Genomic DNA, 27862 nt, shown 5'->3' with positions numbered 1-27862 from the left:
TCTGGTTCACATACAGATAGTGTGTGTGGCTCAGTCAGAGGGCTGAGTCACTGAAAGCCCGCCTGAGAACCACTGAAAGGGGTCTCCAGATCTAAAGAACACAGACACGCCCAACCAGAAGGGGGCAGTTGAGAGAGGTGGGTGCCAACTCCGTTACACTGTGTAAATACAACACTGAGGATGTAGTGCACAGTTCATATCAAAGAACTGGGAAATGCAGGAGTTATGATTCTAACAGTAACATCAAAATACTGCATTGTACATACAATACACACACACACACACACACACACCCAACAAGCTACACAAAGTAGTACATGGCCTGATTTCAGAAATGATGAGCAGCCATCGCTCCCATTTTTTTCAAGGGAAACTCGGATTGCTCAGCACCTCTCAAGAGCAGGCCACAAGAACTAAGAAATGAATTCAAAAGCTTTAATAAGTGTTACAATTTATGAAAAACCATGCATGAAGTAAAAATGGTGTAATAGTTTTTAGGAAGCATTTTGCAATTCCCTAATCTGTCCTTCCACTGCAAACCACTTCCTAAAGGTAGGAAAGAAAATTCACCCACCAGAATTATATTCCTTTTTAGATAACATATCATGGAATGGAAAGATTAAAGGCTGGAGATTTAATAAAAGATGCATTTAACTCTACTGTAGCTTGAGTCTGGATTTTTGGGGCCCTAAATACCAATTTTATAGATTAATTTTGAATTAGTGGTCAGTAGCAGTTATTTGTGAATTCTGATGCTAGAGGGTTATGAGTAGATCTCTAAGCAGGGTGTCCAGAGCTGTAGCTCAAAGCATTAATTCTGATAATCAACTTTGCAGCATGGATTATGGTTCAGAACCAGAATATTGCATAAATAACTGTAGCACCAATTCTCACTGAGAGTACGCAGTGTAGAAACACTGTAGAGGTTTATTGCAGAGTCTTACCCAAAGCCCCCTTTGACTTCAGTGGGCATTAGAATAGGCCCCAAATTAGGAAGAGACCACACTCTACATTGACATCAACCGTCATTGAATATTTCGGGGCCTCTAGGGTCTCAGTGCAACTTTTTATTGAACATCAAGGGCTAGGGGAGGGTGCCAACTCTCCAGCTCCTTGCAAAGAAATAGTTTAGCACGTGAACCATCTCTGCATACAAGTGAAAACAGGGGAAGCAGTTTACCACATTATTTATTCTTTACCATACTGGATAGTGCAGGACCCTGTCCTGCTTCCACTGACATCAATGGGAGCAGGAGTAGGCCCCAAATTAGTGTATAAATGTGTTTTTAAAAAGTGTCAGCTAGTAATTTTGTGCAGACTAAACGTATGACAAACTCTAGGAAATGCATCTACTTGCACAGACAACATTGTAAAGCATGTAATGGCAACCACTGGACATCAAAATATGTCCTTTGCAGAAATTTCTCTAGTATCTACTGTGTGATGTACGTACCCATCAGTTTCAGCCAGGTTCATACTCGGCATGCCTAAGCAGTGTCTCTGCTGCTGCCGCCCATACTACCGTAGTCACACTGCTGTTTATACTTGCACTAGCTTAATGACAGCCATGTGCATGCAAGAAGGGGAATCACACCCCTAGCTCATAATGTAGACATAGCCTCACACAGCTAATGAAATAAAGGCTGTAGTGCAGAACATGGTAAGGAACACCATTACATTTACTTGTCAGCTCTTTCAAGGGATTGTCTTACTTTGGATCCACTGTCACCAAAATGCATTTAGTCATGTGTACAAATAGGGTTAGTGTCACACCCTATCCTTAACATCACACACACAATGGGTTATAGTCCAAACGTGCTTCCTTTCTAGGATGTGCCTCTATTTTTACCTTATTCAACAAAGCTTTCAAGCAGGACTGTACTTAAACTGTAGCCTTGGCTCCCTCTTAATTTGTCTGTTCCTAGGATTTTCACCCTGCAGGAGCTCTTGTTACTCACTTTAGGTGACATGCCTCAGAGAAACTTTCAGCTTTTTAGACTTTTTAGTTGGACTTAAGAGAGCACGCTGGTCTGGATGGCAGGGTGAGTCAGAAGAATAGCTCTGCATCTCACATAGGTTATGCAAGACTAGGGCCATTTCTACTCTTACCAGGGATCGACGCTGCTGCAATCGATGCAGAGGGGGTCGATTTAGTGGGTCTAGCTCTCCGGTCGACTCGAACTCCACCAAAACTAGAAGATTAAGGTAAGTTGACAGAGCGTCTCCCGTCAACGCAGTGCAGTATATACACCGCAGTAAGTCGACCTAAGCTACATCAACTCCAGATATGTTATTCACATAGCTGGAGTAGCATAATTTAGGTCGACTTACTTTGGTAGCGTAGACAAGGCCAAACACCTGGTCACAATGTGCCGTTAATTGTGCTCCCAGGTCAATTTGGGGATTTTCCACTAAGCCTACAGTGAGTTTCCTGTATATTGCATCACTTCAGTTGCACTGAATTCCTGTACATCTGGAAGATCTGCATTTTTTATGCTTCTGCTGCGCCCTGCCATAAAGCTCTCCATATACTAGCACTGCCTTTCAGGACCTATGTTTAGGGCAAGGAAAAGGTGGTAGCTTTTTAAACGACTGCCTTAACCACATGTACACTTTTGGTTAAAATGATAGAAGTTATAAATTTTAATTCTAAATTTATTAGACTGAAAACCCTGAACCTCAAAGTAATGAATGTTTCTGCTGAAATACAGGATGACCCACTGTGTGCATTCACCTGAACGAACTGAAAATCATGTATAGACTTGCATGGCAGTCATGCCCTTTCCTTTCAACATATGTATGTTTAGCTGGGATGATGCCATAAAAGGAATCAGTGCAAGATTAAACCTTTTTCGCAGACCTTCCAGTCTACATAAACCAGACACCTTTCAAAGTTCAGTAGGTCTGAGATAGAATCATGTCAGCTGCTCCTACCAAACTCACCATACTGTATATCACCACTGAACACATCTACCTCAGTCACCTCAAATTATATCCAGTAATATTCCTCTTTCACAAGAGACAGGGTCAATTGCAAAAAAATCTGGTGCCTTGAAGGTTTACAGATCTGGGCTTTCACATGAAACTCAAATACACACACTGAAAACACTCCTACAGTGTGTGACTCAGATGAAAAATGAATCTTTAAATTAACCATTAAACAGTGAGCAGCTATGAGCAAATGTTATAAAAACACAAACTCTTCACAAGGCCCAAAAAAATATTGTTTCCTCTTAAATGGAAAACGAGAGCCATGTCCTGCTATTGATTTACACATAGAGGGTGCAATGACTCTCTTGGTCAGGACCCAGGCACCAATCTGAGCTGTGGAGTGAAACTACTCACTGGAGAAGAGAACTGGAGTTTCCCACTTGGAGCATCTGCCTGTGTGAAAGATGTGAATGTAGCCCGAGAGACCTGTCTTTAAAGGACAAGACTGTCTGCCCACGTCTGCCTGCCTGTGGGGTTTGGTCAGCCTGAGGGACAGCAGCCTGTGCTGATGTAGGAGTACAGATTAGGTGTCTAACTGAGCTGGGAGAGGAGCAGGAACTGGGATGGGGAGGGATGCTCTTTTCCCATAAGCAGGAAGAGGGATAGGGACAAGTGCTAATGACCAGTGTCAGAGTGGGGGCTGCAGGAAAAGAGTGCTGAGTAGTGGGAGCAACAGGACAGGATGGAAGCAGGGTGGGAAGGTTTTGGGAAGGGGGCAATTTGATGCCTTGAGGGAGAAGGGCCTGCTGTTCAGACTGCTGTGGATCCAGCAGCCACACAGCCAGTTTAAATTATAATAGGTTGGTCTTTACACTGCAGGATCCATCCCACAGAACTCAAGACAAAGAGGACAGCAGAGGCCGCCTTATCCCACAGCCCAGAGAAGGGGAAGCAGAGACCAAGGCAGCAGAGGGCAAGCAGAGTGTCAATGGCACACATGACATTGTTACTCCCAGAGGAATTCTGCGTCACTGCGCAATGCAGAATTTTGCAGAAATGAACATTGTACTTGCAGAATTTCCTTTCCCCCACAGAAATGGGCTGCAGTACTACTGGCCATCACTAGGGGCCGCTGGACCCAGCAGAGCTCAGCTCACTCATAAAAGACACTGGGGGGGGATAGGGAGGGAGCTAAAGGGTTCCTGAGAGCTGCAGTTCCCAGCAAGCCCTGAGGGAAGGAGAGGGTGGTGCACAGAAAACTCCATGCAAGCCTGGGACCAAGCATCAGGCTTTCTTCCTCTGGATCCCTGGGATCCAAGGGGGGGGGGGCAGGGACCATGGCTAGGCTCTGGGGGGAAGAGGTGAGTATCTGGGCTAGGGGAAACCCACAGCTGGGCTCTGGGGAGAGGGTGTTTGAGTGTATTAGCTGGGGGGCCCTGCAGCTGGGCTTGGGGTGGGGAGAGGGATTGTGGGTGTCTGGCCCCCCAGCTGGGCTCGGGGGTGGGAGGTGGCAGAGAAACAGGAACTGGGTTGTTGTAGGGGTTTCTTTAACTCTCTACTCCTGGGGGAAAATGTGTGTGTGTCTGTATTGTTACAGACATACTTCCTGACAGGAATTTTGAAATAAATTACCAAAATAATTGAAACTGGTATGATTATGTGGTGTTATTTTGACAAATAAAATTTGCAGAATTTTAAAATATTGTGGACAGAATTTAATTTTTTGGCACAGAATGCCCCCAGGAGTAACATGACCACAAGCTATCTTCCCTCTGAGTATCTTCTGCTCTCTGCCACTCTTCTACGCAGAAGAGGGGAGCAGCAAGATTTCACCACAGCCGCCCAGCTGATACTGACAGCTGCTTATTATGCTTCCTCCTGCAGCAAAGTTTGCCTGAGGTATCTCAGCTAGCAGCACTGTGATGTCAAAAGTGCAGCACTATGGTTTTGCTGAGGAGTCAAATAGAGCAGGGGTCTGGGAGTAGAAATCAGTGTTTAAAAACACAAACTCTGTTTGCCATTTACAAAGCTGCAAGCAAAGAAATCAGAAAACATGAAAGTTAAGAGGGGTTTATTATATTTAAGTCAAATATGCCTGAAGTTTCTCCAGCAGAAGAGTCCTCAATTAATAAGAAATCCACTCTCTATTTTGCCAACCAATCTTGACTTACAGCTTGATCCTGCTCACACTCAAATCAATGGCAGTTCTGTCCCTGGCTTCAGGGTGAGCTGGACCAAGCCATTATACTGCATCTAGTTCAAGTAATTTGTACCAGTAAACACAAAACGCAGCATTGCGAGGAATTATCTGTTTTTGTTAGGTAATGCAACACTCTGGAAAGAATGCAAAGACGTGCAGTAGAGCCTTCGCCTGAACAATTAGTTTTATGGAGATGATACATATAATGGAATTATTATAAACAGTGCTTGCTCGAACCACTTATAGTTAAGGCTGTGTCAGGCACACTTTCTATTTCAGAATATCTTCAAGGGTTTAAGCATATGGCATTAAAAATAACTCCCCTCAGCTAAAATCAGCACTAAGCATGGTAACGTATTGGTTCCACAATGTACAAAATAGCAATATTTTAACTATTAGCTTGGTAGATTACTTTGCACCTGAAAAAAACAGGATAGAATTTAGTGATTTTGTTTCCAATATTTTTTGGACAGCACATTTGAAAAATAGCCTGCCTGGTCATGAATGCATGTCTTAGAGCATCCTAAAAAATGCTTTCCTAGATAGTTCACAACAAATAGCTTTTTAAGCTAAAATTTTAATTGCTGATTTGAAGGGGTGTTTCATCATGCAGTACAATATGCTCACTACAACATGCTGATGTGTATTTCCTATGACATCAGTTGGGGGCTGAGGGTGCACCCAATGAAGTTAATGCCCAACTTACTGTTGATTTCAATGGGAGCAGGATCTGTTTTACTTAAGTGATTAGTGAAGCAAACGTGAAATGATACTTTTTACAATTATTGTGCAGCCTTCCTGAAACTTCAGGAATAGTTCTGTGCTGGACCAGACAAATATGATCCACAGTTGTGTCATCCTTACAGTTCAAACGGACAGCAGTAGGGCCATATCTTATGAGTGATCTTAGCTACAGAAGATTAAGGCTATATATATTCATTGCCTTCCCTTCCCCACCCCCATGCTTTTTTAGAGCTAGAAACAAAGTGGCTGGTGCTTTCCCCACTCCAAGAGAATGCATATTTGAAAGCATCCTAAAAAATTATTTCCAAGCCAGTCCATAACATTTTAACTTATGAAGTTATTCATTAATTGCTGATGTGAAGGAGTGCAGTACAATTTGCACAAAAATGTGCAGTACAATTTGCTGTGTGTTTTAAAGAAAAGTTGAGATGCTAAAACAATCAATGGGACTAGACAGAAACAGGAGAAGATTCACCCTGACACAAGAGACAGAAATTTAAACACATTTTATATGTCCCTTTTTTCTGGGCCTTGGGCCTGATCCTACAGGCTGCACTTGTGCACATGCCTACCTAATTACCTATTTTATATGGTTCTTGTTACCACAGTATATGAGCGCCTCACAATCATTGGATTTTTATCCTCCTAAAACCCCTGAGGTTTATTAACACTTACAGAGGTGGAATGGAGGTACCAGGTAGATGAAGTGATTTACCCAGTATCACACAGGAAGCATGTGGTAGAGACAGTTACTGAACCCAGATCTCCTGAGTCCCAGTCCCATCCCGTATCCACTTCAAATTATGATCTCCTTTGGCAGTAATCTGCCCAGTGCCAGCTGAGGACTGGTGGTGGGAGGGCAACAGTGCCCCTTCTCCCAAGTCTTGTAGCAAGCAATCAGTGTGAGCTGTAAGAATCTAGCCCTATATATTTTGCTATGTACTACACAACAGACAGGAAGCATCAAAAACTAAGCATCATAATTTCAGGATTAAGCACATTCTGACGTATTTTGTTTTTGTGATGTGAAGAGAATATTAATATAAATGACAAGCCTTTTCAGTGCGTGTTTATTTGTGTGTGGCTTCCCAGAACGAAACGTGTAACTATGGCTTGGGCAGAAAGGTTTGGATAATTGCCTATTATGAGTGTTTTTTAAAAGCAGCACTTGTTTAATTGTGCAGTAGACTGTAAATATCTAGTCAAGACCATGTTTGGCACATCTTTGAGAATCCTGCAATGGCAATTTTCTCCTTCCAGATGGGAGGGTTTTCTAAGTTGAGCTTCATTTCATAAATGTTCCACAGAAAACAAGACTTCACGTTGCTCCCTCAGAAAGAGTCCCATGGACTTTCATCGGAGCAGGATTGGATCCAGCATTTCATGCCATCTCTCCCAACATGTTGTAACGTGAAAGAGATATGGGAACGCAACAGAGGAGGAAATGCTCTAACAATGGACGAGTGAGTCTTTGAAAAAACATGAACTTTCACATCAATAAGACATTATTCTTTGCTTTAACCACTAGTCCACGGGCGTCCTGACAAAGCTCTGTATTGTTAGGCTTACTTAGAGTTTCTAAAGCACTTTGATAAAAGATGTTGTACACAGAAGTGCTAAATATTATTTTGTCATTTTTGTCATGAACACCAGGTGAATTTGCCAAAAAACGCCAAGACAAATCAGTAGCCAAGTGATTCCTGCATGTACCGTGAGCTGCACAGTAGGATACCTATACCCTTGTGGTTCTTAGTGCTGGATCAGGGTGTTAGGGTGTTACTTTGGGAATTCAGTGAGTAAAGAAAGAAGCAGCATTCCTGATGGTTTTTACCCCAACATGTACAGAGAAGACTTGGCTTACAAGGATGACAAAAGATTACAATGGTTCAGAAATTTTCAGATGGATACAAGGGAAGTTAAACATTTAAATCTTAACTTTGTTTCTAATCTGACATGATTTTATAGATAAATATTGCTTGATTTTTGGTTAAACATTAAACAGAGATAAAGTGAGCTGCAGGAGCATAATGGTGGAATCAGAGGATTCTTTATTTTGCAGTCATTCATTCTCAAATAACTAAATTCTTCCCCCTATTTATCTGAAAGGCTGGCTACCCCCATCTGCATGCCTATCCCCTAGAAAGGACAGCAGTTTGCATCTGCAGCTTACAGTGATGCTGTTTTCTACCCAGCCAAGGAGATGATGATAAAAGTAGCCAGCTGCTTGCAACACAGGGTGTTTAAAGATAAATGCAATACCTTCGTGTTGCATGCTCTCCCTCGCTGGCCGGAAAAAAAAGCAGCACAGACCTGTCTAGAGCTTCACTGAGACAACAATGTAGTTTTCCTCGCTCCCTTTCAAACCAGTGGTTCAGTTCATTTAGACCTCTTGTATTTTTTTAAACTGATGTTACCCATCTGAGTAAGTGGGGAAAATATATTAAAAGTGACTGTGAGCAGATGCTGAGTAGATTCTGGTGAAAAAGATCTCCCTCTGAAGAGTTACTATGTGTGTGCATGACATTAAGGAGTTGGAAGCTTTGTCACCATGCCATTTATAGCAGTGTTACGATTTTTCAAAGCTCAAACACAAATCATCCACACATTATTAGGACGGCAACAGTGTATTAATTACTGATTAACCTAAACTAGGAAGGGATGAATTAATTTTAACAACAGTTTTGGGGCAATATAATATTTGCCACAGGTGACAAAAGCACTGTATTCTAGAAATTCCCTTGAAGGACTAATAGTAGATCTGAAAATCAGGTGCTATTTAGGTATAAATTCCATATATGCATAATACATGGTATTTACCACAAATGGTCCTTTAACACTACAACCTTCCACTTGGTGCTTCCACTAGGACCAGAGATGCTAGTGGAAATCAGACTGCCAGACTCTGTAAACAATGCCCTTGGGCGCAGCATAAGAAAGATGACTGTTCTTAGTTTGTAAACTTCTTGTGCTGGAGACACATGCCTCCTCCGTAGCATTGCTATCTGAGAATTATATAGTACAAACAGAAACTGTCTTCTTTACAACAAAGCTATTCCTTCTTAATAGCTGCTACAAGACAAATGCACTAAATACCATTATATGTGCAGGATGGTTATGAAAGAAGCTATTCATTGTTGGACAGATAAGATATATCTCTACCAGCTACTAAAGCAGGATGCTCAGGGTCATCTTGTTTTCCTTAGCATTCTTAAGTGCTTACTGCAAAGCTTGTATCTGCAACTTTTAAAATCCTGGGAGCAGATTTATATTTGAAAACTGAGGAGTCCAGTTAAACAAAACATAAATCTGGCTTTTGCACTGCTACAGCCACTGCAGAGTCATGGAACCACCTCCTACACCCCTCAAGCTTCAAAACCAAATGTTCCTGTGCTGTCTTTTATGGCATCAGACCCGGACAAAGTCTTTACTAAATCAGCCCCAAAGAAATGGAAAACCTTATTCATAGATTTTTAAGTCTAGAAGGGACCATTGGATCACCTACTCTGACTTCCTATATAACATAGACCACAAAATTTCCTCCAGTTACTCCTGTATTGATCCCCATAATTTTCATTTGACTAAAGCATATCTTATAGGAGACGCCAGTCTGAATCTGAAGTCTTCAAGAAGATAAAGAATCTACTACTTCCCTCCATAGTTTCTTCTAATGGTTAATCACCCTCGCTGTTAAAAATTTGTGCCTTATTTCTCATTTGAATTTATCTGGGTTTAACTGACAGCTTCTTATCAGCTGGTTATAATTTAATTACTGATGAATATAAGATGACTGAGCTATTAAAACAGAATGGATATTTTCAATGTTCTTTTAGAAAAAACAATTGTTGATTAAGTGACACAGAAACTGGGTAATACAGGGGACTCAATGAAATTCTGAGTCACTAGATAAAATCTGGCCCCAGTCTGTAGGAACTAAAAGTTGTTAAAATTGATGGGATTAGTGGAGTATTTGAAATGAGTTAGAGATCTCGGACTGGATTCCCCACTCTGCGAAGGCCACTTTGCATTGTGTAAGGAGATAACTGGAGATAACTGGCAATCTCAGCCAGTGGAAAGCTGCAGAAAGTGATTCCACTGCCTGCACCAACTGAAATCTCCCTTCCCCAGTGGAAAAAGGGTTGCACTAGGGGTAGGAGAGCTGAGCTATATCGTCCACTGGGTGTAAGGTCACCTCAGCACAGCACCTTTGCAGCCCAGACTGCACTGGGATGGGCAGCCCTGACTCAGAGAGCTGCAACTGGTTCCCTACAGTGCCCCCAGACCCCTTCACTCCCTCCATACACAGCTTTTCCACCCACTTCCTAATTACACTGCAAAAGCACCATCACTGCTTGGCCCCTGAACAGTGAAATTACAGAGGCAGAGATCCCAATAAGCCGAGTCTCTTTTTCTCATCCCCAGAAGTGGAAACGGGCCCAGGTACATTGGTGGGATAGAGGGTGCTGATAGTACCAACACCCTCTGTCAGTCCCTTGTGGCCAAGTGGATGCAGTGTTGCCAACTCTCCTGATTTCTCCATGTGTCCAGCTAGAGCTGGATTCATCTGGCCAGGATGCCAGCAGCTCCAGCACTCCTGCAAATTTCAACCCTGCGGGGGGGAAGAGAACCCGCTCTGATTGGCTGCCTTCCTCACCTACCCAGGGCCGAGCGATCAGTGATGGCTGCTATTGGAGATATGCAGAGTTCTCCACTTCTACTGCTCAAGAACCGAATGGACTTCTGGGGTAGAAGAAGGGAGACACCAGTCTCACAGGAGGGGAAGGGGAAGCAGAAAGAGCTGAGCAGCTCAGGCAGCCCTGCTCCATCCTCCCTTCCTGTGAACAGTGGGTCAGTCAGCTCTGTTCCTCCCTCCCCGCAACACCCAGCTTGGGAAGGGGTGAACGTGGTGCAGCACCCCCATGCCACCCAGGGGCTTAGTGAAGAACCTCAGAAGCTGCAGCAGGAGGAGAACTGATGTGGGAATTGGGCAAATGTGGTGCCGGGTGGGAGGGCAGACAGGCAGATGTAAGGGGTGAAAACACCTGCAGCTGAGGCTAAAATCACCTTACCCAGGAAGATTTGGCAACCCTAACTGTCACACACACACTCGGGATGGATAAGAGGAATTTAAAATCAGATGATGGACCAACACACCATACAGTAGAACCTTAAAGATACGAACATCAGAGTTATGGACTTCCCGGTTAACCGAACACCCTGTGAAACTGGAAGTCCTCAATCAGGCAGCAGCGCAGACCAAACAAAAAAAAAAGTGAATACTGTACTGCCTCAGGGCTTCAGCCACAGGGGATTGGGGCTGCAGCCACAGGGTGAGTGGGGATCAGGGCTCCGGGTGTAAGGGCAGCTCGGGTCTTCTGAGCCTCAGGAGTACCGGGACTCAAGGGTTTAGACTGGGGGGCAGCACTGGGGCTCCGTTCCCAGCTTCAGCCCCACGGGGGGTGCTGAGGCTCAGGACTTTAGCTACGAGGGGAGCACTGGTTTCAGCCCCAGTTCTCTTTCCGTAGCTAAAGCCCCAAGCCCTGCCCCCAGCTGAAACTGGGAGTGGAGCCACAGAGCTGAAGCCCCAATCCCTGGTGCCCCACACGGGGAAGAAGCCAGGAGTGGAGCCGCAGAGCTGAAGCCCCAGTGCTCTCCCGCAGGTTTAAAGTGCCGAGCCCCAGTGCTCCCACAGGGCAGAATCCCTAAGCCCCCTGCCAGGAACCATGGTGGCCCCTAGGGTCAGTAGCCCCCCGCCTAGAGTCCTGCCCACCCCCACCCCCACCCCCGCGGCTCCAACGCCTCCATGGCTGAAGTCCGTAACATCTTGTTCACAGTTCCAGACCATTTCAGAGTTACAGGCAACAGAACAATACACCCATAATAGGAGTACTTGAAGATGTTCAACACTGCAAACTTTAATTATCTCTCTATTCAAAGTGATAAGAGAAAGAAACTAAAGTGTCCATCCAGGGCTCTACATGACTATAACAGTACCATAAAAATACAACAAAAAATCCAGCAGCTTTCCCAAAAAGGAACAACCAATCAGCAAACATTCCCTCAACATGCACTCCAGCACCAGCCCCTATCACAACTCCCCCTGTCCAAAAGCTTGGGTAAGAAGATGGGCCAACCTGTGTGTCCGGAAAGTCAGCAAAACTGAGCTTTTACAGATTAACAGTAGGGAAATGAATCCAAGGTTGAGCACCCCCCATGGACAGCTCTCTCTCTCTCTCTGATATGGGGGAAAGTTCCAGTTGAAACACCCCTGTGGGCTATAGCTGTAGCAATATGGCACAGTGAGATAGGCAGGTCTCAAGCAATTTTAGAGTTTCATTGGTCAAATCCTACACCTACAGGTTAAATACCCATGAAACTTACTCTCTGGCTGGGATTTTCTAATTCAATGCGATGTAGGCACCTAACTCTAGACTCCTTTGCAACTTCCAGTTTTTATTATTTTAATCCAGGCAAATGCTCTGGTAACGTTGCTGTGAATTTTATCAAACCTTCTCCTTCCAGAGACCTTTCTGTATTTTTTTAACTACAGATAAAAAAAACAAAAAAACCCAAAACCAAACACATTTTGTAGCATTCTGCTTACAACCAAATTGTCTAACCAGCTATCAGATGAAGAGACATTTGGTCTACAACTTGATTGGCCCTATGCTTCATAATTTTTCATGGTGTGACATCTTCTATCGCCTAAGTGGGTGAGCAAGCACTAGCATGTCAATATCCAAGAGATTTTAAGTTATTTTTGACAGGCACGCGGATCCTTATACATAATTTCAATATGGTCTTACCTAAGACGGTCATGACTGTCTTCATAAGCTTCACTGGTGTCCTTCTACGGCTGATGGATCCACTAGTGTGTGGAGATAAGACATTAGTTTTCCTCTGGACGTACATGTAGATTCTTAGGTAAACCACCACCATAATGAAGAAAACAACTAGATTGGAGACAGTCCAGAATATCAGATAACTTCTGCTATAAATAGGAGCCAGGGAAGAACAGGTTGAGATATTGCAAAGGCAGTTCCAACCCAAAGTAGGCACAGCCCCCATAAAAATAGCAATGGCCCAGATCAATAAAATTAAAAAAGTGACTCTTTTCTTTGTGAGGTTACTGTGAACCCTCATCCGCACTACTGACATGTGTCGCTCAACAGCTATCACAAATAAATTAACCAGAGAAGCTGTCAGGCTGGTGTCCAGAAGCCCCTGACGCAAAAACCATCGGTTAACAGTTAGCGTTTTGGACACAGGGCCAGTGTTGAACATCAAATATACATAGGCAATGCCAGCAAAAAAGTCTGCAGCAGCTAGATTGGCCAGCAGATAGTAGAAGGGGAAGTGAAATCTTTTGTTTTTGACCACAGCTGCTATGACCAGTGAATTTGAAATAAAAATAAACAGGCAGAAGAAGGTCCCAAAACACAAAACAATAACAAGGTTTGTCCCTGACCACTCATCTACTGTGTCAGTGTTGCTCATGTTATAAAAAAAGTCCATACGTTTATCATAGTGGCATTCGTTCATCCTGGATCAGGGCCTTACATCCTAAGGGGAAAAAGAAAAAACATGGATTAAATTTCATACCTTGTCTTTGCTTGAAGCACTACGCTACAAATACTTTGAGTGTAAATGTTCCTGGAGAATAATTTTCACATCAGATAGAAGTAGTGTAAAAGGAAATCCTACCTGAAGGAAAAACAGCTCTAATATAGTCCCTCTCATTAGGCCCCAATTAAAAAAAATTTAATCACATGCTTAACTTGATCTTGATGTTAAATGGGACTTAAGTAGAAGCTTAAAGTTAAGCAAGTGCTAAAGTGCTTTGCTGAATCAGGTGAGAAACATTAACTAGTCAACTCTTTTGCAGATGATGACGCTGAAGCTCAGAGTTTAAGCGATTTGCTTGAAAATATGCGGAGAGCTACAAACAGAACCCTGGTCTTCTTACTCCCAGTCCTATGATTGAACCACAAGCCCATCGTTTCTCCCAATACCCAGCTAAGACAGCAAAACACAGAAATCCTGCATCTTTTCCAGTTTACTAACCTAGAAACATAAAGCTTTTACTTGTGAAGTATTTTCCTGTTTTTGAAGCATGTTAATAGATATAATCTGTAAACACACTATTTAAGGCATATATTCTCAATGCATACATATAACTCCCATCAGTAATAAATTAGTTTAAATGAATGGATTTAAAAGGTGAATATTTGTTATATTACATTTTAAAATAACTAGATCCAAGGGTGCAGAGGATAGAAAACTGGTGGGGGAAGGGGCTTTGGTTTGTGAAAATAAAAGTGAAGGGTTGGCCATAGGTTCTGGATTGATAGCCCTGTAGAATAAAGTCTCCTATTCATCCACAAGAAAGGTGAACCATAGGCAGCAGCGGCATGAGATTTCACACACTGTGTCAACGCTCTTTTGGACAGATCGCTACTCAAGATGAGGAGAGGGATAGTTCATTCTCCCTATTACTTCTCACTTTGACCTGTCTGGGTTGACTATCAACATCAGCCAGGATAGTGTTATTGTGATGTGTTCACTAGGAACTGTACTGAGATCCAACTGTTTTAATGCAGAAGATTAAACAGCCATCAGACGGTATTGACTTTCAGTAATCTTGGCACAAAAAGTGAGAGTGTGCTAGTAAAATCTGCAGAGGACACAGAGTTAGAAGGTATTGCCAATACGGAGGAGGAGTGGAATTTCATACAAGAAGATTTGGATGACCTTGAAAACTGGAACAACAGAAATGGGATGAAATGTAATGGTGCAAAGTGTAAGGTCATGTACCTAAGGCAGGAGTGGGCAAACTATGGCCCGCGGACCCAGTCAGACTTTTTAATCCTGCCCTCAAGCTCCCACTGGGGAGCAGAGTTGGGGGCCTGCCCCGTTCCTGCACTCCAGCTGGGGAGTGGAGTTGGGGGCTCCACACAGCTCCTGGGAAACAGCCAGCATGTCTCCACTCCGGCTCCTACGTGTGGAGCAGCCAGGGGGCTCCACATCCTGCCTCCGCCCCAACTGTCAGCTCTGCAGCTCCCATTGGCCAGGAACTGCGACCAATGGGAGCTGTAGGGGCAGCGCTCAGAGCTGCCTGGCCACACCTCCACGTAGAAGCCAGAGGGGGGCATGCCACTGCTTCCGGGAGCTGCTTGAGGTAAGCACCACCTGAAGCCTGCACCCCTGACCTCCTCCTATGCCCCAACCCCCTGCCCCAGCTCTGATCCCCGTCCTGCCCTCCAAAACCCTCAGTCCCAGCCTGGAGCACCCTCCTGCACCCAAAACCCCTCATCTGCAGCCCCACCCCAGAGCCTGCAACCCCAGCCGGAACCTTCACCCCTCCGACCCAACCCCCTACCCCAGACCAGAGCCCCTCCCCTGCACCCCAACCTCAGCCCCCTCCTGCACCCACCCTGAACCCCTCATTTCCAGCCCCACCCTAGAACTCACACCCCCAGTCCAGAGCCCATACCCATCAGCCTCCTCCCAAATGCCAAACCCCTCTGCTCCACCCCAAGCCCACAGCCCTCTCCTGCACTCCAAACCCCTCATCCCTGGCCCCACCCCATAGCCCGCACATCCAGCCAGAGGAGCCCTCACCCTCTCCTGCATCCCCCAATTGCGTGAACATTCATGGCTCACCATACAATTTCAATACCCAGATGTGGCCCTCAGGCCAAAAAGTTTGCCCACCCCTGACCTAGGGTCTAACAACAAGACTTTATGCTATACGCTGGGGATGTATCAGTTGGAAGTGACAGAGAAGGAGAAAGACCTAGGTGTATTGGTCAATCACAGGATGACTATGAGTCACCAACATGATGCTCATAGTCATGAAAAAAGTTAATGATAGGATGCATCAGTTGAGGTATTTCCAGTAGGGATAGGGAAGTGGTATTTCCATTATACAAGGCACTGGAGAGTTCTCATCTGGAATAGTGTGCGCCATTCTGGTTTCCCATATTTAAGAAAGATTAATTCAAACTGGAACAGGTGCAGAGGAGGGCTACTAGGATGAACAGAGGAATGGAGAACCTCCCTTATGAGAGGAGACTCACAGACTTTGCTTGCTTAGCCTAACAAAACAAAGACTGAAGGAAGATATGACTGCTCTCGATAAATACATTAGAGGGATAAATAAATGCTAGGGAGGGATGGGAGTTATTTAAGGGCCAATGTTAGCCTAAAAAAAACAGTTACTCACCTTCTCGTAACTGTTGTTCTTTGAGATATGTTGCTCTCATCAATTCCAATTAGGTGTGCGCATGCCGAGTCATTGGAAAGTTTTCCCACTAGCAGGACTCATTAGGTGGGCTGTGGAGCCCCCTGGAGTGACACCTCCATAGCACTCTATATATGACCCTGCAGTCCCGGTGCCTCCTCAGCTCCTTCTTGCTGGCTACTCCGACAGAGGGGAAGGTGGGTGGGTATTGGAATGGACATGAGCAACACATCTCGAAGAACAACACTTATGCTCATATCGATTCCAATTAGGTGACTCCCAAGCCTTACCTAGGCGGTGGGGTCAGAGTTATGGAATTGCTGACTGGAGCACCGCTCTGCTGAAAGCTGCATCGTTTCTGGCATGCTGATGTAATGAGAGGTGTATGTACGCACCAAGGACAAAGTTGCTGCCCTGCAGATTTCTTGGATTGGGACTTGGGCCAGGAATGCCAACGATGAGGCCTGTGCCCGTGTGGAGTGTGCTGTATGGGATTTTGGCTAACTCATAGCACGTGCAGATGCAGGACGTGATCCAGGAAGATATTCTTTGCGATTATACTGGGAGCCCTTTCATCCGGTCTGCCACTGCTACGAATAGCTGGTTTGACTTTCTGAATGACTTAGTGTGCTCAGTGTAGAAGGCCAGTGCCCACCGAAATCCAGTGAGTGCAGCTTCTGCTCGCAGTTACTGGCATAAGGTTTAGGATAAAAAACAGGCAGGTATATGTCTTGACTTGTGTGAAAATGTGACACAACTTTAGGAAGAAAGGCTGGGTGAGGCCTAAGTTGCACCTTATCCCTATGGAAGACTGTGTAAGGTGGGTCAGAGGTGAGGACCTTCAACTCAGACAGCCTGTGTGCCGAGGACATGTCGACCCAAAAAAGCTACCTTGTACGAAAAATAGAGGCAGGAGCAAGTCACTTGCAGTTCAAATGGGGGCCCCATTAGTTTAGAGAGGACCAAGTTAAGATCCCAAGCAGGGACTGGCTGTCTAATCTGGGGATGGAGGCAGTCCAGGCCCTTGAGAAAACATCCCACCATGCGGTTGGCAAATATGGAACATCCAGATACTCCTGGGTGGAAGGCCGAAATAGCAGTGAGGCGTACCTTGATGGATGATGCTGATAGACCTTGTTGTTTTAGCTTAGGAGGTACTCTAGGATGAGTGGTATAGGCACCTGGATTGGAGGTGTGTGATGCTGGGCACACCAGCAAGTGAACTTCTTCCACTTAGCTAGATAAGTGGTCCTGGTGGATGGTTTCCTGCTGCCAAGTAGGACCTCCCTTTCAGTTCAGAGCACAGAAGTTCCATGGGGTTTAACCATGAAGCTTCCAAGCCATGAGATGGAGACTTGAGGTCTGGGTGGACCTGAGTGAGCAGGTCGGGGTGGAATGGCAATGCAATTGGGGCGTCCACTGACAGTTCCAAGAGCATAGTGTACCAGTGTTGTCGAGGCCACCGGAATTACCTCCGCTCTGTCCCTGCATACCTTGAGAAGGACCTTATGCGCCAGAGGGAATGGGGGAAAGGCGTACAACAGGCAGCCTCTCCAGGGTAACAGAAACATGTCCGTGACCGAGCCCGGGCTGTGATTCTGGAAGAAGCAGAACATTGAGCACTTCCTGTTGCTGCGGATGGCAAATAGATCGACCTGGGGAAACCCCCACCTTTGGAAGATGGAGTGTATGACATCCAGACCGCTTGTGATTGCAGAATGATGTGTTGAGGTGGTCTGCCAGCTCGTTCTGAGCCCCTGGGAGATATGATGCTTGCAGGTGAATGGAGTGGGCTATGCAGAACTCCCAGAGCCTGAGGGCTTCTCGACACAGGGTGAGGAATGGGCTCCACCTTGCTTGTTGATGTAAAACATGGCAGTGGCGTTGTCCGTCCCCACTGCCATGCACTGGCCTTGCAGCTGGGCCCAAAAAGCTTGGCATGCTAGACGTACCGCCCTGAGCTCCTTGATGTTGATACGAGGGGAGAGCTCATCCCAAGACCATAGGTCCTGCATTTGTAGATTTCCCAAATGCACACCCCAACCCAGAGCTGACGCATCCATTACCAGGGACAAGGAGGGCTGGGGGCTGTTGAAGGGGACTCCTTCACATACCATCCAAGGGTCAAGCCATCATTGGAGGGACTCGAGTATGTACTCTGGTACAGTCACTACTAAGTCCAGGTTGTTGCGCCCTGGGCAATAGGCCGACACAAGCCACGCTTGCAGGGGTCTGAGCTTCAGCCTGGCATGCCGGACCACAGAAATGCAGGCTGCCATGTGGCTGAGGAGACGTAGGCAACCCCTTGCAGTAGTGATTGGGAAGCGCCTGAGGCCGTGAATGATGTTTGACATGGCTTGGAATCGTGTGTCTGGCAGAAACGCTGGTGCCTGCACAGAGTCCAGCACAGCTCCAATGGACTCTATCTCTGGGTCAGAGACAAGGTTGACTTGTTCACATTGAGGAGGCGGCCCAGTCTCTCGAAAGTGGATCTGATGAACCAGACCTGAGATTCCACCTACTCCTTGCATGCCCCCTGAGCAGCCAGTCGTCAAGGTTGGGGTATACCTGTCTCTTGCGAAGGAAGGCTGCTACGACGGACATGCCCTTGGTGAAAACTTGGTGGGCTGTCGACAGACCAAATGGGAAGACCATGAACTGATTGTGTTTGTGGTTGACCACGAACCTTAGAAATCGCCTGTGCACCGGGCGAATGGCTATGTAAAAGTACGTGTCTTTCACGTCGAGGGCGGCGTACCAGTCTCCCGGATCCAGGGAAGGGATAACTGTGCTCAGGGAGACCATACGGAACTTCAGCTTCACCATGAATTTGTTGAGTCCTCGCAGGTCTAGAATGGGTCGGAGACCTCCCCTTTGCCTTGGGGATTAGGAAATAGCAGGAGTAAAATCCTTTTCCCCCAGGGATCTCAAACACACAGCCTGCGGGTTCTTTCGTGCTGCCCGCCAAGCTCCCCGTGCCCCCCCGCCCCTCTGCCTACCCCATGGCACCATGAGCCCCGCACCACTCCCTGACGTGGCCGGAACCATGCCCCTACGGCCCTGGGGGTGTCAGAGGGCTCCGTGCATTGCGCTCGCTTCCAGGCACTGCCCCCCGCAGCTCCCATTGGCCAGGAACGGGGAACCGCAGCCAATGGGAGCTTTGGGGGAGGTACCTGGAGGAGTGGCAAGAGCAGCACACGGAGCTGTGAGCCCCCCCCAACCCCCAGGGACATGGTTCCAGCTGCTTCCTGGAGCGGGGCAGAGTGGCGCGGGGCCAGGGCAGGCAGGCAGGCAGGCAGGCAGCAAGCCTGCCTTGGCCCCGGTGCACGCCACTGCCACCCTGGAGCCACTCTAGGTAAGCGGCGCTGGGCTGGAGCCTGCACCCTGATCCCCTTCTGCACCCCGCACCCCAACTCCCTGCCCGCCCCTTGCTACACCCCGCACTCCTCCTGCACCCCAACCCCCTGCCTGGAGCCCCCTGCCACACCCTGCACCCCAACCCCCTCCTGCACCCCTCACCCCAACTCCATGCTCTGAGCCCCCTGCTGTACCCTGCACACCTCCTGCACCTCAACTCCCTGCCCTGAGCCCCCGCCACACCCCGCAGCCCTCCTGCACCTCCTGGGGGTAGGGAGGGGGCAGAGCTGGGGTGGGGATTACGGGGAAGGGGTTGGAATGGGGGCAGGGAAGGGATGGGAAGAGGCAAGGGAGGGGCAAGGTCTCATGGAAGGGGTGGAGTGGGGGCAGGGCCCAGGGCAGCAAGTGGGGGGTGTCAGTGATGCGGCCCTCGGGCCAATGCACTAGTCCTCATGTGGCCCTCGTGGTCATTTGGAGTTTGAGACCCCTGCCTTAGCTCCTGAGGAACCTCTTTCACCACTCCTATGGTGAGAAGGGACTACACCTCCTGGGTAAGGAGCTGCTAGTGAGAAGGGTCTTTGAAGAGGGATGGGGAAGGGGGCTGGGAGGGAGGGTAGGAGCAAATTTGGAGAGAATATCCCATTTCTACCATGCGAAGGACCCAGCAGTCCTATGTTATTTGGGACCAAGCACAGTAGAAGAGAGATAGATTATTCAGAAAACATGGGGAAGGATCCGGTGCTGAGACTGGTGCTCAAAATGACGGCTTTGAGCCTGATGAAAGTAAAAAGTCAGGCCCTAGCTCTGCCCAGACTGAGGATGGGAGGGCTTGCGCCTGCCATTTCTGCCCTTGCATCTGTAGGGATCCTGCTGCGGCTGAGGAGGATATGACTACTGTTGCTGCTGTTGGGGCTTAAAGGGCATTCTTTGGGTTGCCAGGGTGTGCATACCCAACGAGTTCATTGTAGCTCTGGAATCCTTTAGGCCATGCAGCCTCGAGTCCGTCTGTTCAGCAAACGGACCCACTCCATCGAAAGGCAGGTCCTGCATAGTTTGTTGAATCTCGGGCAGGAGCCCCGAGGCCTGCAGCCATGAGCTACTCCTCATGGCAATTCCGGAGGACAAGGTGACTGCCGCCAAGTCCACAGCATCCAGTGAGGCTTGTAAAGAGGTCCATGCCACTGCCTTGCCCTCCTCGACAATAGCCCCAAACTCCTCTTTGGACTCTACTGGTATGAATTCCTTAAACTTCAGCACAGAGTTCCAGGAGTTGAAGTTGTATCTACTCAGGATTGCCTGCTGATTGGCAATCCTGAGTTGAAAACACCCTGTGGAATATACTTTGCACCCAAATAAATCCAGGCATCCTTGGACTTAGGTGCTGGGGTTGCTGCCCCTGCCTCTCCTCCTCATTCACTGCAGCCACCACCAGGGAACAGGGCTGCGGGTGCATGAATAGGTATTCGTACCCTAGGGGGAATGAAATATTTCCTCTCTGCCCCCTGGGCGGTGGGAGGGATGGAGGCCAGAGTCTGATAAATGGTCTTTGCATTTGCCTGGATAGTTTTGATGAGCGGTAGAGGGACCCTAGATGGTGCTTCTGGTGCCAGGATATCCACCATAGGATCCTCAGACTCTACCACCTCCTCGGTCTGCAGGTTCATATTCCGTGCCACCTTGCATAGGAGTTCCTGGTGGGCACAGCTATCTATAGGGGGAGGCCCGGAGGTGGAGGTGCCCCCCACAGCCTCATCCAGGGAGGATGACGAGGAGGCTAGAGGAGGAACTGGGTCCTCCTGTCCTTCCTGGTCCTCTGGTACCTCCTGTCCTGCCTCTAATCCAGGGTCAGGCTGAGGAACAGGGATGTGTTCCGGGGGAGGTGGTAAGGCTGGTAGCTCCTCCGCAGTGGGATGGCTGGCTGCTGCCTCCGGGACTCTTGCCTCGGATGCCACCGAACGGGAGCCCCTGGACTGGATTCCCTGTACCTGGTTCAGGGGTTCAAAATGGCCCCTGTACTGGCTCCTGCCACTGTGCGGGCCATGGTGCCACACCAGTCTGGTCTGCCCCTTGCCAGCTTGCATTGGGCCTGCTCCCCATCTCTGCCCAAAGATGTGGGCTGAGACCACAAGGGCCAGGGCGGTGCTGGGCTTTGTTGCGCTGGGGAGCTGTGCCGCGAGGCTGGAGAGTGGTGGCACAAGTGGGGTCTGCGCAATGACCGGGAACGGTCCCAAGACAGACTGCACTGGGACTGGGACCTGCTGCATGACGACAATCGATGCCATGAATGGGAGCACTCGCAGGACTTGGAGCGGTGCCGCGAGTCAGACTGGCACCATGAGTACAACCAACCAATGGATTCGCCGGGGACTGCAGTGCCGTCATGTCTCTGAGCTCTCTCACGGCCTCAAATGTGTCTGGGGTGGAAGGCAGTTGTACCTCCACCACCACCTAACACGGTGAGTCCCATTGCACCAGACTCAAAATCTCCCTTTGTGGGACTGAAGTCGACGGTGCTGGCTCCGAAGTTTTTGGCATTGGGGGCTCCTCCCTAGCACGCGCCCCAATGGGCGGTTCCGAGGGGTTGGGTCCTGAAGTTGGGGAACCACTGCTCACTTGTTTCCGGTGCTGCTTCTGACCCGGGGAACGGGACCGGTGCTGAATCGTCTCTGATTGCTTCTGCACCAGAGAGCGGAGGTGCTGCAGGTCTGGTCCAGAGTCCTTCTGCGGTGCCGTCTCCGCCGCTGCCGAGGCACTACGCACCGCCGCGCTCAGTGCTGGGTGCCGCCGCACCGATGCTGGTTGCGGTCTAAGTGCCACCTCCATGAGGAGCTGCCTCAGTCTAAAGTCCTGCTCCTTCTTTGTTCTCAGGCTAAACCCTTTGCAAATCCTGCACTTATCCACCTGATGGGTTTCCCCCAGACACTTTAAGCAAGTGTCGTGGGGGTCGCCCACTGGCATAGGCTTGTTGCAGGACTTGCAGGGTTTGAATCCCTGGGACTTAAGCATGCTCTGCATCCCCAGGGAGAGCACAGTTGGGGTGAAAGGGGACCCCCCAACTCCCGACAGCAAACTATTAACACTACACTACCTAATAACTAAACTAACAAAGGAAATAAACACTAAATTAAATAGAGCTAGGGAAAGGTGGAGAACTTGCTGAGCAAGACACCACAGTTCCAACAACCATCACTGGTGGTAAGAAGGACCTGAGGAGGCGCCGGGTCGGCAGGGTCATATATAGAGCGCTATGGAGCCACGACTCCAGAGGGCTCCACAGCTGACCCGACGGGTGCTGCTAGGGGAAAAACTTTCCGCATGCACACCTAATTGGAATCAATATGAGGAATCACTTGAAGAACAACAAATGGATATAAGCTGGTCATCAATAAGTTTAGGTACTAAATTTGACACAGATATCTAACCATCAGAGGAGCGAAATCTGGAACATCCTTCCAAGGGGAGTAGTGGGGGCAAAAAAATTGAACTTGTTTCAAGATTGAGTTTGGAAAATGTATGGAGGGGATGGTATGATGAGATTGCCTACAATTGCCTATGGCTCATCTGTGACTGCTATTAACAAATATTGCTAATGGCCGGAGATGGGACACTAGAGGGGAGGGGTCTGAGTTACTATAGAGAATTCTTTCCCAGATGTTTGGCTGGTGGATCTCGCCCATATGGCCAGGATCTAACAGATCACCATATTTGGTGTTGGGAAAGAATTTTTCCCAGGTCATATAGGCAGAGACCCTGGGCTTTTTCACCTTCCTCTGCAGCATGGGGCACGGGTCACTTGTTGATGGATTCGCTGTTCTTGAAGCCTTTACAGTCTAGATTTGAGGACTTTGGTAACTTAGCCAGAGGTTATGGACCTATTACGTGAGTGGGTGGGTGATGGTCTGTGGCCTGCGATGTGCAGGAGGTCAGACTAGATCAGCGGTTCTCAAACTTTAGCAACCCGAGGACCCACATTTTTATTTAAATTTTTTCGTGGACCCCCAAGCCGCCCCGCTCATCCCCAGGCCCCGCCCCACGTCTTCTGAGCACCATCCTCTTTATAAACACTGCCCTAAACTAAATACCAATGCAATAATTCACTGCCATGCAGCAGAGCTGGAGACCAATGCTCCAGACTGGACTCAGGTTAAAATCTCCAGAGAAGTCAGGCACAAAGAATGTGAGGGCAATGGAACTTTGCTGAACACACCAGGGCATGGTGCAGACTGTCACTCCATAGCACTCCCCACTTGGTAGTTTATTCAACAGCTTGTAAGTAAAGATGCCATACGCCCAGCCTGTAAACTAGTGGAATAGGCTAGATTACCACTTTCCAGAGTACAAAATATATACCAAACTAAGGTCTGCCCATGCCCCTTTCACCAAAGTACACCTTTATGCTTTTATCCCTCTGCTCCTCTCACCCCCTTTTCTCTCTGCCTATTATTGCCATGGTCACAGGAGCTGTATGCATGCTACTCTAACACTGCCAATCTGCTCCTGTTCTCCCTACACATTACTCCCCACCCCACACACACACACACAAATCACAAGCAGGAACCAGGAGAAAAAGAGCTCAATGTGAGGGAAAGACTGAAGAACTGAAAAGCAGGGAACCTTGTTAACCAGAGGACATTGAGAATGAACAAAGGATGGCTTAGGGCAGTGGTTCTCAAACTTTTGTACTTGTGACCCCTTTCACATAGCAAGTCTCCGAGTGTGACCCCACTAATAAATTAAAAACACTTTTTTATATATTTAAACACCATTATAAATGCTGGAGGCAAAGTAGGATTTGCGGTGGAGGCTGACAGCTCGTGACCCCCCATGTAATAACCTTGCAATCCCGAGGGGTCCCAACCCCCAGTTTGAGAACCTCTGGGTTAGGGGGAACATCTCAACTGCATTTCCAGGCTGAATAACATGGCCAGGAGAGGCCAACTGGGAAGCATGGGTGGAGAAAAGGAACACCCAGCCCGGGAGCTGGATGAATACAAAGAAAACTGAATCCTTTGACTCCCACTGGCTGATTCCCCACTAGAATTTACTCTGACCAGCTAACAACAACGACGAACTTGTCTTCACAGGATTTAATACATATTAAACATTAGTTAACATATCTAAAATACGCCTTTTTACTTAGAGTAGATGTGAACTCTAATTTACTTGCTTAGCACAGTTACCAGATAAGATTGGAAGATGATTAGGTGGCGGGAGGCCAAAAAGAGGCTGACGAGGTGAGATGTTGTGGCTATGGCTTGTCTAGTTGCAGGTAATTTTTGACAGGGCTGGTTTAACATGACAACAATGCTTTAAGAAGTTATTGCACATTTATGCTCTTTGAGCATTTGATATTTTATAGCTTCTCTTTTTTTTTAAAAAAAAAATCTGGGAAGGATGGAGCATTTTCCATCCACTGTAACACGTAAAAAGTGCAAAAGGTAATGCTTATGTGCCTAGAAATCTGCCTTCTTATGCTAGTTCTGAATCAGTCTCTCTCTCTCTCACTCACACACCTTCTCAAAATAAAGGGTCTCCTTCCTACAGCTCTTAATTTGAGGATGTTCTCAATTTCTGGCAAGAGGAAGCCTGTACTAGGTCTACACCGCAGTCATGAGTTGAAAATTATGTCATCCCTATTCCCTCCTTCCATGGCAGCTAGCTCAGAAAAAGGTTGGAAACAGGAAGATCATTACAACATATCATATTTTGAGGTCAAACCACCAATTTCTAGAGCTCAATACCGTCAGTGTTTCTCCCCCCCACCCCTGCTCCCCCGAGATTGAGCATTACCTTCAGCAGTAGTGTATGTTGCTCAATAGGATTTTTTTCCACATTGGCAGGACCATAACACAGTAACACAAAAAAGAACTATACACTTTCAATTATCTAACAGGAACTGCTATACCAGATTAGAGCAGAGGAATCCTGTTTCTGATGGAGACTAATACCAGATGCTTCAGAGGAAAGTGCAAGAAACCTCACAGGACACAGTCATGTAATAACCAACCTCTTGAGGAGGTTTCTTCTTAACCCCCATCAGCTGGACCTTGGTTTATAAGCAGAAGGATGAGGGTTTTCTAGCCCTTTTCTTTTACCTGTGTAATGTAACTCTGGATAATCTCATTGCCATAATAGTTTGGATAAACACGGAGTGCCCAAATCAGCTTCTCACACACATTTAGCCAAATTCTCAGTCCATTTACACTAGCGAAATCCCATTTAAAATCACCAGAATAAATATGGGGGGATATTGTCCCAGTATGTTTAAGAGCTGTTGTAAGGCTTCAGTGTGGTTAAGTGGTTAGAACACCAGAGTAGGAGCTGGGAGACAGTGTTTTATTCCCTATTGTGACAGACTCACTATGTGTCCTTCATCAAATCCTTAACCTCTCTGTGTCTCTGTTTCACCATCAGTAAAATGGTGATAATAGATGGATATCTACATAAATAGAGACATACATAAAGCACCTGGAAATCCAATGAATAAATGTGCTTCACAAATAGAAACTATTATTTATGGCACTGAGTTGTCTCTCTATTTTGGCCCAATAGCTGGGACAAGCCTCCTGAACTCTCATACCTCACGGTTCTTCTAATTAAGCAGTCATTCGAGCTTGCAAAGCAGTGCTGAGCGCCAGTGATATCTAGCCACATATATGGGTAAAGGTAAAACTGAGAAAAATGTTAACAGGGTGCTGCAGATGGAGCTCAGAACATTATTACTGAAGAGATTGCCTAGGCAATCATTGTCCAAACTGCTATTGTCAGAACTTCAGGTTATGCCTTAGGGAGTACTGCCTCAATGAGAGATCTTGCTTGCATAGTCATTCCCAGAAAAAGGAGCTTTCTGTCTCTTCTACTTCACAAAGATATAATGTGCTTTCAGTCTTTAAGCTGCCCTTCATTTTTCTGGTTAGAAAATTGATGCCATAGCTCCTTTACTTTCCAATGTTGTAAAGACATTATAGAATGCCCTCCTCCTGAGATTGGTTTCAAAAACTGAAGTTTGGAAAAATGAAGACTGGTAGGGACCACACAGTTCAATCTACATATAAAAACAATATCCATTTACCCAAGCGTGAGCTAATGCGTTTTCTAAACTCCACCTGGACGCATCTGAAATAACCCAACAGCATGATTGCACCAATAACCCAAGAAATGCATTCAGCTCAAAAAGAACAAAGAAGGGTGTGTAATGCAGCAGAAGCCAAAAATGTTAATATGTAACCATAACAGGGAATTTAAAGAGGTAAACACTTTGGGGTTTATTTTTTAAATTAACTTGATCTTTTAAAAATAATCAATCAATAGATTACAAGTACAACTGAGAGAGAAAGTCTCAAAACAAGTTTCAATTTACAAAAGTCATGACCTATCTATTTGGAACTAAAAAACATGTAAGCTCATCCCAGAATGTCTCAGAAGTTACGATAATGGCTTTTCTATGTTACTATCCCTGGGAGTTGACACGACCTTTGTATGGAAGAATCTGGAGAAGCACAGGATCTCAGAAGATTCATTTTTAGCATCTTAGTTGATACCCTTAGAATTCCCTGTGGTTGGGATTTTGTGATACTTAGTCCATTTTTCATAGAACTGGGAATATACTTTTTAAAAAGCATTATTTAAAAAACACAGCTTGCACAAATTGGAAGACAAAAGGGCTGTAAAAAGTGTAACCGGATAATATTTTAAGCTCTTACTCCTAACCTTTTTATATCCAATTTTGAATAGCTTTATTGCTGTTTCCATTAAAATGTTTCACCTATGTAATATTAATTTGGAATTATTCTCTAATTAGAGAGCCCTAGATTCCTGTGACAACCCTATGCATTTCTGAGGTAATGCAGTTTTTTAAAGCATACTTTTTTTCTTTTTTTAGTTAAAAATCCATATGGCATCACAATTTGATGTATGAACAACATAAGTCATTTGTCCTTGAGTTATTGTCTTTGGTGCCAAACATCTGAGGTTTTATTATTTAGCAAATAGCCTTGTATTGTACCCAACATATGTAGAGTCAACAAAGGTCCTTAAGAAAAGACTACTAGGTTTCTATACCCTATTCTCTCCCAAGAGACATTAAAGATCAAAACTAAATATGTAATTGCATGGGCCATCAGAGCAATGCTACCAGCCACCCACAGCAACTTGTACAGAAGACTGATAATGATTTATATCTAATGCAGGTAGCAATATTATTGGGACTCAAGTGGAAAGTGCTATTCTGTGCATATGATACTTCTGTTCCTTTATAGGAAGTTGCAGACTAAGATGGAAGGTCTAGAGCTGCAAAGCATGTTTAAAATAGCGTTACCAAGGCAGAGCTAGTCTGAAGTTTAGGCTCTTTGAGCCTTTAAACTTTATTAATGTCTAGTTTAAAGCTATCT

General features: G+C 46.4%; 1 protein-coding gene across 2 annotated transcripts in view; it reads right to left on the bottom strand.

The window, feature by feature from the left end:
- The window catches only part of LPAR3 (lysophosphatidic acid receptor 3), a 37660-nt gene that overhangs the window by 6276 nt on the left and 3522 nt on the right, over positions 1-27862 (bottom strand). Inside the window, exons 2-3 of one of the 2 annotated variants that reach the window (XM_084637803.1) lie at positions 13390-13435; positions 12679-12825 (exon numbers count right to left, since the gene is read on the bottom strand). In XM_084637803.1, coding sequence (XP_084493929.1) covers positions 12679-12825; positions 13390-13414 — 172 coding nt within the window. In that variant the 5' untranslated portion in view covers positions 13415-13435. Of the gene's footprint in view, positions 1-12678; positions 13436-27862 lie in introns of both variants that reach the window. The other variant, XM_084637802.1, reaches the window with a different exon arrangement.

The sequence above is a fragment of the Lepidochelys olivacea genome (genome assembly GCF_965140295.1).
Source record: "Lepidochelys olivacea isolate rLepOli2 genome assembly, chromosome: 8".
Classification (NCBI taxonomy): Eukaryota; Metazoa; Chordata; order Testudines; family Cheloniidae; genus Lepidochelys; species Lepidochelys olivacea.
The sequence above is the reverse complement of the archived record's forward strand: the minus strand, read 5'-3'. Positions and strand labels throughout refer to the sequence as shown.